The 14,344-nt window shown below is 40.8% G+C and overlaps 1 protein-coding gene across 6 annotated transcripts in view; it reads left to right on the top strand.

Annotated features, from left to right (window-relative positions):
* Positions 1–14,344, top strand: part of CBFA2T2 (CBFA2/RUNX1 partner transcriptional co-repressor 2) — a 159,319-nt gene that overhangs the window by 126,475 nt on the left and 18,500 nt on the right. For all 6 annotated transcript variants that reach the window (XM_044263235.1, XM_044263234.1, XM_044263237.1 and 3 more), the window contains exons 5-8: positions 3,881–4,062; positions 5,408–5,661; positions 8,306–8,391; positions 9,684–9,879. In XM_044263235.1, the coding sequence (XP_044119170.1) occupies positions 3,881–4,062; positions 5,408–5,661; positions 8,306–8,391; positions 9,684–9,879 (718 nt within the window). The remainder of the gene's footprint in view (positions 1–3,880; positions 4,063–5,407; positions 5,662–8,305; positions 8,392–9,683; positions 9,880–14,344) is intronic.

Here is a 14,344-nt window from a genome sequence, read left to right as displayed (position 1 = left end):
CTACTTGTGATCTCTATCTGTCAAATAAATAAATAAAAATCTTTAAAAAAGGAAATTTTTAAAATCTGTTTATTTATTTTTAATGTTTGTTTATTTATTAGAGAAAGAGCAGCAGAGAGGTCAAGCGGCAGGTAGGGGTGGCTGCAGAAGGGAAAGAGAGAAGCAGACTCCCTGTTGAGCAGGGAGCCCAATGCAGGGCTCAGTCCTAGGACTCCGAGATCATGACCTGAACTGAACCAGCTGAGCCACCCAGGTGCCCTCCAGGTCAGGATTATTAATATGAATGTGCAAACAGAAGTAAAACTGGCTTCTATAGAGTGGGCAAAGGAAGTCAGTTTAATCTCTACTGGACATAATATGCATATCCATAGATAACAAGTATTTTGCACTCCTATCAATAATTTACCAAGATACAAAGTAACTAAAAGGCGGTGAAAGACAAGAGTCAGATACCAGTGTGCTCTAGACCAAGCATAGTTTGGAAACCTGTGACCCAAAGCCAGCTTACTGCATATAGCTCCGGAGAGGAGAATGTTTTTAAACTCTATGCCCAAGGTAGAACTTAAACTCACCATCCTGAGGTCAAGATCAGATGGTCTCCTGACTGAGCCAGCCACGTGCCCTAAGAAAAATAGTTTTAATAGGGCACCTGGGTGTCTCAGTGGGTTAAGCCTCTGTCTTTACGGCTCAGGTGATGATCTCAGGGTCCTGGGATTGAACTCTGCATTGGGCTTTCTGCCCAGTGAGTAGCCTGCTTCCCCCTCTCTTTCTGCCTGACCTTCTGCCTACTTGTGATCTCTTTCTGCCAAATAAATAAATAAAATCTTTTTTAAAAAAGAATAGTTTTAATAAATGAACATTTATAATCAGTTTGTGATAGGGAACACAACTCTGAGCCCCAGTTAATGTAAATGTTTTATCTTCAATCCCCCAACAAAATGAATTCCATTCTTTTTAGTAGCAGTAGACTAATGTTACAAAAATTACATTCTGTGGTTTATGTTGTTCAGCTTTTGTCAACACAGTGTAGAAATTTGTTTTCTCTCTTACATATGAGTTACCCACATAATATCTTCAGTTTTGCCTCTTGACTCAACACCTAAAACATCTGGCCATAAAATATACCCCCTTTACCTGCTTTTACCTTCACTTCCTAAAAAATATAATAGCGTAGGGGCACCTGGCTGTTCCGTTGGGGGAGCATGCAGCTCTGGATCTTGAGGTTGTGGGTTCAAGCCCCATGTTTTGGGTGTAGAGATTACTTAAAAATAAAATCTTTTAAAAATATCTAACAGTGGGGCGCTTGGGAGGGAGGTTCAGTCAGTTAAGCATCTGCCCTTTGGATCAGGTCGTGATCTCGGGCTGGGGTTGAGCCCTTCGTTGGGCTCCCTGCTCAGCAGGGAGTCTGCTTCTCCCTCTCCTTCCTCCCCTCTACCCTACTCATGCACACTCTCTCAAATCAAAAAATCTTAAAGAAAAACCGTGTGTGTGTGTACATATGCATCAAAAAGATGCGTCATGTTACTAAAGTATGATAATTAGTTTCTTAAATCTTTTTTAAAGTATTGTAAAATTATTATTTTATAAAGATTTTATTTATTTGCCAGAGAGTAAGAGTACAAGCAAGGGGAGCTGCAGGCAGAGGGAGAAGCAGGCTCCCTGCTGAGCAAAGAGCTCAACGCTCCCAGGACCCTGGGATTTTGACCCGAGCTGAAGGCAGACGCTCAACCAACTGAACCACCTAGGCATCCCTAAATCTTTTAAAATTAGATTAGGGGTGCCTGGGTGGCTCAGTCAATTGGACGACTCTTGATTTCAGCTCAGGTTTTGATGTTGGGGTCCTGAGATCAAGCCCCATTTTGGGTTCATTCACCACTCAAAAGGGAGTCTGCTTCTTTTCCCCTTCCTTTGTTTCTCCCCCTGCTTGCACACTGTCTCTCTCTCACCAAAAAAAAAAGAAAGAAAGAAAGAAAGATTTAAAATTAGAGTGTAGCAAATAAACAGGAAATTTGTAGGTGTCAGGTGCCCAGGCATCGTGTGCCTCTGTTCTGATAGGATTGAAGCCTTGCCTCTCAGAGCAGTCTGTAGTGCCGCCCTAAAACAGCTGTGCTGGTTCTATCTTGATGTCTTTGCTCTATGTCAGAGCTAATAGATAATTATCCCCCTTAAGACTATAGAACCAAGAAAGATTTGTGAAATTTTTGTTAATAGGAAATAATTAGGGGCGCCTGGGTGTCTCAGTGGATTAAGCCTCTGCCTTCGCCTTCGGCTCATGATCTCAGGTTATGATCTCAGGGTCCTAGTATTGAGCCCTGCATCAGGCTCTCTGCTCAGGGAGCCTGCTTCCCTCTCTGTCTACTTGTGATCTCTCTCTGTCAAATAAATAAAAATCTTTGAAAAAAGGATTTAACATTTTAAAAAATTCATCAAAGGGCACACACATGTCACCGATACAAAGATCTGACATGGTGTTTTGTTTTGTTTTGATTTTATTTTTATTATATATATATATATATTTTTTTTTATATAGTTGCTACAAGATTGAGGTTATAGAACAGACTTAAAAAGTGTTTTATATTGTCAAATTCCCTATTCTTAACTCTGTTATTTTGGAAAACAGCATGAGGTAGGTTGTTATGGCAGCTCTTTAGCTAACATTTGGATTTTGTCAATTTATTTCTGCTTTAAAACAGTGACTAATTCTGTTGCCTGCTAAATTAACCCTTGGTGAAGGAGTGACTATTTGCATCTATTAAAATTCTCCTTTTATTTGTTCATCTGTTCCTTGAGATGAAGACTTCTGTTATGGGCTCAATCTGAATTATTACTACATTTGGGGAGAAAATTATAATAATAATATATAATAATATAATTTTCTTTTAATAAAAGGAATATAGGAAAAGTACATTTTACATATGAGGGACTTAGAGTGAAGTTTATAGATGTATAGGGTTTTTTATATGATTTGTCCCCATTAAAGTTTTTCTGAGTTTGAGAAGAAAGTATAATCAGTATATAGTTAATTATCCTTTTACAAAATAAGAAAACCTATCCACCTAGGGTGCCACACTAAGAAATAGATTTTGCCCATGGGTCACCTGTGCATACTCAGGTTCTCAATCTGATGCTCATTGCCTCCATTTCCATCACTCCCAATACTTTGTTTAAAACCCCATTTCCTACCATGCCAGAATAATTACTGCTTCCAGAGTTCCCTGATCACCGTCACAGAGAACATGAAAGGAAGGTTGGCCGGTGCTATCAGTGTTGGGTTGGATTTTAAAGAGAGAAAGGAAGGTTGGCCGGTGCTATCAGTGTTGGGTTGGATTTTAAAGAGAGAAACCAGGACTTAGTGATAGAGGAAAGAGAAAATTCCTCCTACCCCTGTGTAGATAGTACTGATTCTCTAACTGACCTCTTCAGAAATACATATTTAAACTTTTTTTTTTTTTTTTTTTAAAGTTGGTTCCACATCCACCATCAGTCTTGAACTCTTGACCCTGAGATCAGGAGTTGCATGCTCTGCCAACCGAGTCAGCCCGTCGTTGCCCCCCAAATATATAAATTTTTAACTTACTCTGTTCAACAACCCCTCATTGAGCTTTGATTCTGTACTAGGTCACAAAGGTAAACAAAGCCCCGTTTTCCCCTTTAGGGGCTTTACACCTTGTGGGGGAAAAAGACAAGTTAATCAATAGTTCAAGTTCAGTATTGGAGATGTCACTTTACTCATAGGTATATAAAAATCATGCTGACAAGGAGAGAAGCGGTTTTGTCTTGTTTTATCTTATTTGTTAAAGCCTTTTCAGGTGCTGAGCCCTGTGGTGTAGGGCCCAACACCTGGAAAACTGCCTTCCAGCCCCTGCCTCTTCTTTTCAAGGCCAATCTGCCCCTGCTGCAGCGGGAACTGCTGCACTGCGCCCGAGCCGCCAAGCAGACCCCATCCCAGTACCTGGCTCAGCATGAACACCTTCTGCTCAACACAAGTATTGCATCGCCTGCTGATTCTTCTGAGCTGCTCATGGAAGTGCATGGAAACGGAAAGAGGCCCAGTCCAGAAAGGTGAGCAGAGAAGTGCTTTGTTGTCCTTGCTTTTCTAGAATTACCTTGAGCTTCCCCTTTGCTTGCAAAAGAAAGAATTTGATTACTGCGATTATATGTAGGAATGGATGCAGAATTTCTAGGGTTAGTTTTGCTTTGTCCCAACGTCTGATAGCAGAATGTTTCTCAAATCTGTAAGTGTAGCTTCCAGACACAAGTATTTTTCAAAAACTTCAGATGACTATGTACACCCTGGCTGAGAAACTCCACTGGAAGGCATTCTATGGGTCCACTGCTCCAGAACCATAAGAAATACAGTCTGGGTCCCCTGAGGGGGCTCAGTCGGTTGAGCGGCTGCCTTCAGCTCAGATCATGATCCCAGGGTCCTGGGATCATCCCCGCCTCAGGCTTCTTGCCCAGCAGGGAGCCTGCTTCTCCCTCTCCCTCTGCCTGCTGCTCCTGCTCTCTCTGCTCTCTCTCTCTCTCGCTATCTCTCTCTGTCAAATGAATAAATAAAATCTATAAGAAAAAAGAAAGAAGGGGCGCCCTGCCTTCGGCTCAGGTCATGATCTCAGGGTCCTGGGATCGAGCCCCGCATCGGACTCTCTGCTCAGTGGGGAGCCTGCTTCCCCGCCCCCCCCGCTTCTCTGCCTACTTGTGATCGCTCTCTGTCAAATAAATAAATAAAATCTTTAAAAAAAAAAAAAAAAGAAAAGAAAAAAGAAAAAAAAGACCAAGGCATTTTTTTCTGATGTGTGAAATCTAATAATAAAGTATAACAATTAATAATTGATGCTTGCTAATGAATCCCCTTTATTTTGATGATTGAAATTGTATTAATTTATTCTGGAAATTCCACTATGAGTGTCTGAAAGTGTTATCTAAGGAAGTAATATTTTAACACAGTGGAAAATTTAATGCATTGTGAAAATTGAAGCAAAATGACTGGAAACTGTACTGATTCACAACTGTATTATGTGAACCATTTTCCTCCCATGTGAAGAATTGTTTCTTTCCAAAAAATGGATGTCCAGAGCAGCAAATTGGACCTCGAAACGTTTCTGAACATAGTTGAGCTCATAATCCTCTGTATCCTACCACTTAAGAAAATGCTATAATCTCTACTTTGCTTCATGAGGTTGAGGTGTTTCTGCCTGATAACCTCTCTTTTCATGCTGGAATAAATCACAGTTTATCTGCCTGGCCCCTGGAGAAATTTCCATTCATGCCTTATGTCACACCTTTCTTTATTATCTTCCTGTTTGTGAAAGTGCACAGGACTATACATAACACAAAACGGTGCTTAAGACATTTTTGCATGAACAGTTGTTGATGGGCTCAGATACATCCTTTCGTTCTTCTACAGGAGGGAAGAGAACAGTTTTGAAAGAGACACAATTCCTCCCGAGCCTCCCGCCAAGAGAGTGTGCACCATCAGCCCTGCTCCCCGGCACAGTCCTGCCCTCCCTGTGCCCCTCATGAATCCTGGGGGCCAGTTCCATCCTACTCCTCCACCTCTCCAGCACTATACCTTAGAAGATATTGCAACTTCACACCTGTATCGTGAGCCCAACAAGATGCTAGAACACCGTGAAGTTCGTGAGAGACACCACAGTCTTAGTAAGTGACTTGAGCAGTGTGGTAATGCTTTAAATTCACATGGAATCTTTGGGTTTCTATCCTGCTCACAGTTATAAAGCAAAATGATACAATCGTTGCTTTTTTCCACTGAAAAGATAAAACAGTATTGTACATAACAAAGAATATTAGAGTTGTTGTGACCTTGTTGCTATTATCCTTAACGGTAGAACTGGGATTAAATACATTTTAGGAAATACATAATGAAATATTTAAGAATGAAGAGGTATCATTTATTCTCAGGGTGCAAAAAACTAGAGAATGTTGAAACAAATGAGCTAAAATATTAGGGTTTTGGAAATCTGGATGAAGGATATATGAGAATTTGTTATACTGTTTTTGCAATTTGTCTGTAAATCTGGATTTATTTCAGAGTAAAGTGTTCTTAAAATTAAACAAAGATAGAAAATATGTGGTCTTGAAAGTGAGAGTGCATGGATAGTTAAGTCAGGAGGTGAGGCATATCTCAATTTAAATCTTGGGTCTGCATCCTGGTTGGCTGTGCGATCTTACACAAGTTGCTTAGGTTCTCTGAGCCTCGGGTTATTAGTTTCTAAAATGGAGATGATACTGCCACTTGTGCTGGGTCATTGTTATATTTGGAATGCCTGGCATATGCATTCTCAGCAACCATTAAATTTAGGAAGAAGCAAAAAACAAATATTACCCAAGATCAGTTTTGAACAAAGCTTATTGTCATGTCCTCATATATATAAGTTTACTATAGAAGGTTTCCTTGGAGTAACTGCTGAAAAGGTGTCAGAGCAGAGAACCAAAGGGCTACTAACTTCCAGAGCTTTCCCTGCATTTCATTTGTGGGGTACCCCATGGAGTAAAAAAATTGCAGCACATTTGCTTGTCCCTATTTGGACTTAGGCTCAGCTCAGCTCGCTAGCACCTTTCAGAGGCCTGTATCCTCTGTATCATATCATAGTAGGACTCTGGCTTCATGCAGCGGTAGCTGAATAGCGAGGGCCATGACCATAGTCTCAGCTGCCAGCTTTTATAGGTATTGCTTAGATTGCAATATATGCCCATCATACGGACCTTACCTCGTGCAGTCCTCACAGTCCCATGCAGTTGTTAGCCCTTTTTTAGAGATGAGAGGTAAAGGAACTGTGGCCAAAATCTCATAGCTAGAGTGAGTGCTAGAGACAAGATTCTGACCCAGCTATCTGATGCCCAAAGCTTGGCAACATTGCTGATATCCTTTGGCGCCTCCCTTTGCAGCTGTTCTATATAGTCCAAACCCTTTTCTCCTATGTCCTTCTTTTTCTGTTAAACGCAGGGCTTTCTGTTGATTTCTTCTGTATTCAAACATACTTTTTAACTAGTTTGATCCATTACTTTTTGAGAAAGAAATGTGCTGAAATCTAGCTGTAACTGCATTGTGGTCAGATTTTCCTTTAATTTCTAACAATTCTAGAAGAACTTTTTTTTTTTTTTTTTAATAAATCTTGAAATGTTCTATGTGAAAGATCTTCAGTACTCTTCTTCATGGTTTGTTTTAGGTTTAACCATTTGTCTTCTGGGCTGGTTACAGATTCTTTTCATTTTCCCTAGTCCTCTTCAACTCATATGCCCTAGTTCTCAATTCTTACCAAGCCATTTACTCCCTTCCCCTTTTTAAACAAATACATTGCAGCCCCTTCTCTTTGCTCTCCTGAAATGAAAGTTAGAGATACTGTATCCTGTCTTAGACCCATGAGGATAATATATAAGAAATTATTAAAATACGTTAGTGCTTAGGCATGACTTCACAAAAAGATATAATAAAATAAGCAGGTGCTTACAGAGATACTGGATCACTATTAATACAACACCTACAAATTTAGACTGGTAACAGCTGTGTTATACTAATGATTTCAAGACTTTGAGCAGTGATGTCATATGTGACAGGATTTTTCAAAATAGTGGACAGCTCTTAATTGAGTATACCCTTGATCCACACAGTCATTGCAATTCTTACAAATTTCATTATAAATTAAAACCATACAAAAAATAATTTTGTGGGAGGTGCCTGGTTGGCTTGGCTTAGTCGGTAGAACATGCAGCTCTTAATCCTGAGGGTTGTGAATTCAAGCCCCGTGCTGAGCATAGAGCTTACTTAAAAATATACATATTTTTTTGGTAATACAAAGTTGTTTCCAAGTGTTTGTACTGTACCCATTCTAATTAAGTATTTATTTGCATTGTGCTGCATCCTTGCCAACATTAGTATTACCTGACAGTTTAATTTTTCTCAGTGTATGGATATGGAATGCTATCTTAGTGACGATTTTATTTGCATTGTGACTGCTTATAACTTTGAATGTCTTCATGTGTTTATGGGCCATCTGTGCTTTTCTGTCTGGTTTACGTGTTTGTTTCTTTTGCCTGTTTTTCTTTTGGGCTGTTTGTCTTTCATAATTGATTGTCAGATTTTTTATGTATTCTAAATGTGATTTTTTGTCGTTAATGGTGGCTTTATGTCATTTTGTGGGTTCCACACACCATTGTAAATCATTGCCCTAGTAGTGTGCTCATAGTTGGTATGGATTGTGTGTACTTACTTGGTAGAATTTTGTTAATTTTGTTTATTGAGTTCTTCCCTCTATCATCAAATTTAATCTCTAATTTCTAATAGGTCTAAATGGAGGCTATCAAGATGAGTTGGTAGACCACCGTTTGACAGAAAGAGAATGGGCTGATGAATGGAAACATCTTGATCATGTACGACTCTTAACGGTGTATAATTTCCTATTACATTTAATTCTTAATATTACCAATAATAATGGAGTATATAAGCCTGAAGAAGTGAACTTAACCAGAGCCACAGTGTCTCTGCAGTAAAAAGTTGATTTATCAGGGTGCCTGGCTTGCTCAGTCAGTAGAGCATGCAACTCGATTTCAGGGTTGTGAGTTCAAGCCCCTCAAGTCCCATGTTGGGTGTAGAGCTTATTTTAAAAATAATAATAATAAAAAAATAAATAAACTTGATTTATCTGGTACTCCCCTAGCTAGAGAGCTAAGAGTAACTCCTAAACCTTTGTAGTGGGGTAATCACTTCAGGATATGACCAAGCGAAATCATAAAGGATAATGATTAAAAACAGGTTTGTGAGTTCAGGTCCCAGCGTTGCCACTTCCTACCCGTGCGTGATGGGCAAGTTGTTTTTACCGTTTCTAGCCTTAATTTTTATATCTTAAAAAAAGAAAACGGTATTACTTAAATTCACAACAGGGACATCTGGATGGCTTAGCTGTTAAGCATCTGCTTTAGCTCAGGTCATGGTCCCAGAGTCCTGGGATTGAGCCCCATGTCGGTCTCCCTCTCCTGTGTCCCCTGCTTGTGTTCCCTCTCTCACTGTCCCTCTCTGTCAAATAAATATAATCTTAAAAAAAATAATAATAAATTCACACCAGAATGGTTATAATATGTAAGGTGCTTATCACAGAATCTAGTGTGTATACAAATAAATGGTGCTTCTCCAAAAACAGATGAGAGGGTGGTTTCACCATAGTGTTGAAAGGACTATATTGTGATGAAAGACTCTGGCTTCTTCAACTGGAAGAATCCAAAAAGTGTTACTTTGAAATTTAAAAAAATTTTTGCATATATATATATTTTTTTCAAGATTTTTATTTATTTGACAGAGAGACAGAAAGGAAACACAAGCTGTTTAAAAGCTGTTAAGGGGTGCAGGGGTGACTCAGTTAAGTGTCCCTTTCTTGATTTTGATTTTGCCTCTGGTCATGATATCAGGGTTGTGATACCGAGCCTCGTGCTGGGGCTGTGCTGGGCAGGGAGCCTGCTTAGGATTCTCCCCACCCCCCACCCCCCAATTAAATAAATAAGTAAAAAGAAGCTGTTAAGCATGGCTTTCTTATGTAGGCTTGATATTGCTAAATCTGTAAGATACTGAAGCCTTCATTCTTTATAGATTACCAGTCCTTAATTTTCAGTATTTCAAGGTTATTTGAAAGTCCTAATCTTACTTCTACTTGATTTCCTCTCTGGCTTAGGCTCTGAATTGCATTATGGAAATGGTAGAGAAGACAAGGCGCTCCATGGCAGTTCTGCGGCGCTGTCAGGAATCTGATCGCGAAGAACTCAACTACTGGAAAAGACGATGTAACGAAAACACAGAGATGAGGAAGACAGGGAGCGAGTTGGTCTCCAGGCAGCACAGTCCTGGGAGCGCAGATTCTCTCAGCAATGGTAAGAGGGAGAGTCTCACTTAAGACGGTAGGGAAGGTGGGATGCCCAGGTAGCTCAGTGGTTAAGTGCCTGTCTTTGGCTCAGGTCATGATCCCACGCTCCTGGGATCAAGTCCCACATTGGGCTCCTTGCTCACCCAGGGGAGCCTGCTTCTCCCTTGCCTGCTCTGTCTGCTGCTTCCCCTGCTTGTGCTTGCTTGCTCTCTCTGACAAATAAATAAAATCTTTATTTAAAAAAAAAAAAAAAAAGACAGTAGGGAAGGCCTTTTGTATTTTCCTTTAAAGGAAGATGGTGCTACATTATAGAGTTAGAAAGGACCCAGGTGATGATGAAGAGTAAATAATAAAATATGTCAAGGATTCGGTACCTGGCATGTTCAAAAAATACTAACTCATGGATGATGAGAATATCTGATTTTGTTATTTTTAACTCTCCCTCTGTCTGTGTGCTAAATGATGATCAAAGAAAGGTTGTTAAAAGTCACCCTGGCTGAATGACCTAGGTATTCTCATGTACATCACATTTATTTTCAGTGGTAGCCCTGAAAATCTAAAAATGTTCTCCTCACCTTCCTTTCCCTCCCACTCCCCATCCTGGAAAATACCATTTATTGACCTCTGTCTGGAGGCCTTTAGTTTGTTTTGTTTTTAAGATTCTATTTATTTGAGAGAGAGAGAGCCCAAGTATAGTGCGGGGAAGGATAGAGGGAGAGGGAGAAGCAGGCTCCCCACTGAGCAGGGAGCCTGGCCTAGGCCTCAATCCCAAGGACCCTGGGATCACAAACTGAGCCAAAGGCAGTTACTTAACTTACTTAAGTCTCCCTGCTGCCCCGGAGGCCTTTATCAAAAGTTTTACTATACCGGGCGCCTGGGTGGCTCAGTGGGTTAAGCCGCTGCCTTCGGCTCAGGTCATGATCTCAGGGTCCTGGGATCGAGGCCCGCATCAGGCTCTCTGCTCAGCAGGGAGCCTGCTTCCTCCTCTCTCTCTGCCTGCTTGTGATCTCTCTCTGTCAAATAAATAAATAAAATCTTTAAAAAAAAAAAAAAAAAAAGTTTTACTATACCAAGGTAGGTTGTCCCATCTTGCCTCTTCTCAGCCTGAAGCAGCAGAGATACAACTATTCTCTTAATCCAGGCTCCTTGCAGGATGCCGCAGCTTTTTCCTCAAAAGTGCTCTATCACATTCATCTAATAACTGAAAACGTTGCCCTCTCCAAAGACAGCTATATGAGGGGCCATCTGTGATTAGACTTTTTTTCCACCTACCCACTATAAGCTCCCTCTTTTCACAAGGAAGAATGAATCTCTTATTACGGCAGATCTAGCATGTTCCACAGACAACAGCTGTTAGTCTAAAAAAAAATTTAAAAGACGAAGACTTTGATAACCCAGGGACCACACTCCCCAACCCTCCCACCAATCTTTTAAAAGAGAGAGAGAGAGAGAAACCCTCTCCACCTGAACCCTCAGAAATAGTCCCCATCACAACTTGGAGAAGCATCTATAATTTACCATCCAAATCCAAATCTTGCCCCAGGCAGTCTGCTTGTGTTTAGGTGAGCAGCATACAGTACAGGGTGAGCTGTGGTCCTGAGCTAGCTCTTCTCTAGCCCCCGTGGCAGGTCTTCCTGGGGCCTCTGTGTTACCCTCTGTTCATCTGTTTCAATATCTTCATTTATGCATAGTATACATATTTTGTATTTATTTTTTTAAGATTTTATTTATTTATTTGACAGACCGAGATCACAAGTAGTCACAGAGGCAGGCAGAGAGAGAGGAAGAGAAGCAGGCTCCCTGCTGACCAGAGAGCCCGATTCAGGGCTTGATCCCAGGACCCTGAGATCATGACCTGAGCTGAAGGCAGAGGCCCAACCCACTGAGCCACGAGGCGCCCCATATTTTGTATTTTCATGTTACTGTTTATTTCTCTTCTATCGTGTTCATTGCAGTGTAGACAGAATGCATCGTTCATGTCCTCAATAATCATGCAATTCAAAATGTGGACTAGAGCCATTCCAAAAACAGTTTGTTACTGGACCATGATCCTACAAGGGGCCTGCCACAGCACGTACTGGGTGCTGTTTACTTACTTTGGCAAGAGCCCTCTACCTTAAGCAGTGTGCTCAGAGACATGGTGGTTGTGCAGTCTGGCCTAAGTTCACTGTCTCTTTATGGGACTTCGTGGTTTGCAGAGTAGCATTTGGAACAGCACTGTTCTACTCTTGGCAGTGTTCTTGGCATAGCACACAGACGTACCAGTGACTTAAATAATTAGATAATTCGTGATTTGTGGGTGTTTTTAGCTTTTTTTGGTAATTGATGTTTTAAATGTTTGGGTTATGCAGAAACCACTTGTGGATTATTTAAGTGTTTAGTATTTAAGTATTTTCGGGGATTCTCAGAGAAATGGACTAGAGACTGGATAGCATTATTACTTTCCCCATTTAAAATAATGAAATCACCAATATATTTTCAGGGTTAAATTTGGTTCAGACAACAAGGGACATATTTTGGAATTTTATTTAAGGTTTCATAAATAAGTAGGAAAAGCATAAGGAAACAGAAGAAAGTGATCATCATAGAGATCAAGAGAATGGTTTTCTCTGGGGGTTTGGGGTGGAGGCTGTGAGTGATGGAGAGTACAGAGTGAGCGCTCATTGTCTTTACCAGCTCTTCTGAGGACAGGATTGTAGGTCTGACTAGCATTTGAACAGCACTGTGGCTTAACTATTACTCATCTCATGGGGATTTGGGGTTGCTGGAAGTGTCTGTCTTGACCAGAAGGTTTATGGATGTTCACTTTATATAGTTTTTTCAGCAAACCATGCATTAGTATTTTTATGAACTTGTTAGTCATCTAATCCAAATCAGATGAGTTTCAGAAACCATGAGCAGACAGTGAAGATAGTGTAGTTACTGAAAAAGTAAAAAAAAAAAAAAATTATCCAGAACTGAAAGGCAGTATTCCAATTTGAAGCAGTCTACGAATTAAAACAACACTGGAAGAAACAAATATCAGTATTGTGAAAGTTAGAGGACAACTCTGAAGGAAAGTCATTTTAACTTAGAATTCTGTGTTAGACTTGGGGCTCCTGGGTGTTGCAGTCAGTTGAACATCTGACTCGGTTCGGCTGGGCTGGGTCTCAGTCATGGTATCAAGCCCCACTATGGGGCTCTGCACTGGGCATGGAATCTTGAGATTCTCCTTCTCCCCCTGCCACTCCTTCCCAGTTTCAAGGACACACACTCTTTCTGTCTCTAAAATAACTGAATAGATCTTTTTAAAGCTCTAGACCAAAACCATTAAATGTTTGATTAACAAACTGCAGTTTTTCAAAAAATGTACTCAGTCATCAAAATGATGACTCAGGGGGCGCCTGGGTGGCTCAGTGGATTAGGCCGCTGCCTTCAGCTCAGGTCATGATCTCAGTGTTCTGGGATCAAGCCCCGCATCGGGCTCTCTGCTCAGCAGGGAGCCTGCTTCCCCCCCAACCTCTGACTGCCTCTCTGCCTACTTGTGATCTCTCTCTCTGTCAAATAAATAAATTAAAAAAAAAAAATCTTTAAATAAAAAAAAAAAAAAGATGACTCAGTTGGTTAGGTGTCAGGTTCTTGGTTTAATCTCAGGTCATGATCTCATGGGCCCTGAGATTGAGCCCCATGTTGGGCTTTGTGCTCAATGGAGAGTCTGTTTGATGGTTCTCTCCCTCTGCCCCTCTACCCACTAGTGTGCACTTGCTCTCTCTTTATAAATAAATGTTTTTTTAAAATGTACCTCTGTATTGCCCTTTCTCATGGTATCTACCACAGTTGAGTAGGATATACCCTAAAAGAGGGAAGTAAATCAGAGTGAAAGACATGGAATTTATTGAACAGGACCCATCTTAAGATCGGAAGGAGGGGTACCTGCCTGGCTCAGTTGGTTAAGCAGCTGCCTCCGGCTGAGGTCATGATCTCAGGGTCCTGGGATGGAATCCCAAGTCTGGCTCCCTGCTCAGCGGTTAGTCTGCTTCTCCCTCTCCCTCTGTGATCTCTTGCTCTCTCTTTCAAATAAATAAAAATCATTTTAAAAAAAAAGAGAGAGAGAGAGAGAGAGAACAGAAGGAAATCCCTAACCTGGTGAGGGAGGGTCGTAATCCCTCAGGATTTAGCAAACCTAGAAAGCAAACCTTAAAAGGTTGGAATAGCCTGAAAACTTGCTGGAGATTTCAAGAAAATGAAATTTTAAAATATTTATACAATAGAAAGAGAAGTTGAGGTTGAATGAGAAATAATTACATGAGAAATTTAGCACCTGACTAAACAAGGCAGTTATTAACTCTTAAAAAAAAAAAAAGGCTAGGTGCCTGGGTTGCTCAGTTGGTTGAGCGACTGCCTTCAGCTCAGGTCATCATCCGTGAGTCCCAGGATCGAGTTCCACATTGGGCTCCCAGCTCCATGGGGAGTCTGCTTCTCCCTCTGACCTT

The sequence above is a fragment of the Neovison vison genome, chromosome 8 (genome assembly GCF_020171115.1).
Source record: "Neovison vison isolate M4711 chromosome 8, ASM_NN_V1, whole genome shotgun sequence".
Taxonomy (NCBI): domain Eukaryota; kingdom Metazoa; phylum Chordata; class Mammalia; order Carnivora; family Mustelidae; genus Neogale; species Neogale vison.
The sequence above is the reverse complement of the archived record's forward strand: the minus strand, read 5'-3'. Positions and strand labels throughout refer to the sequence as shown.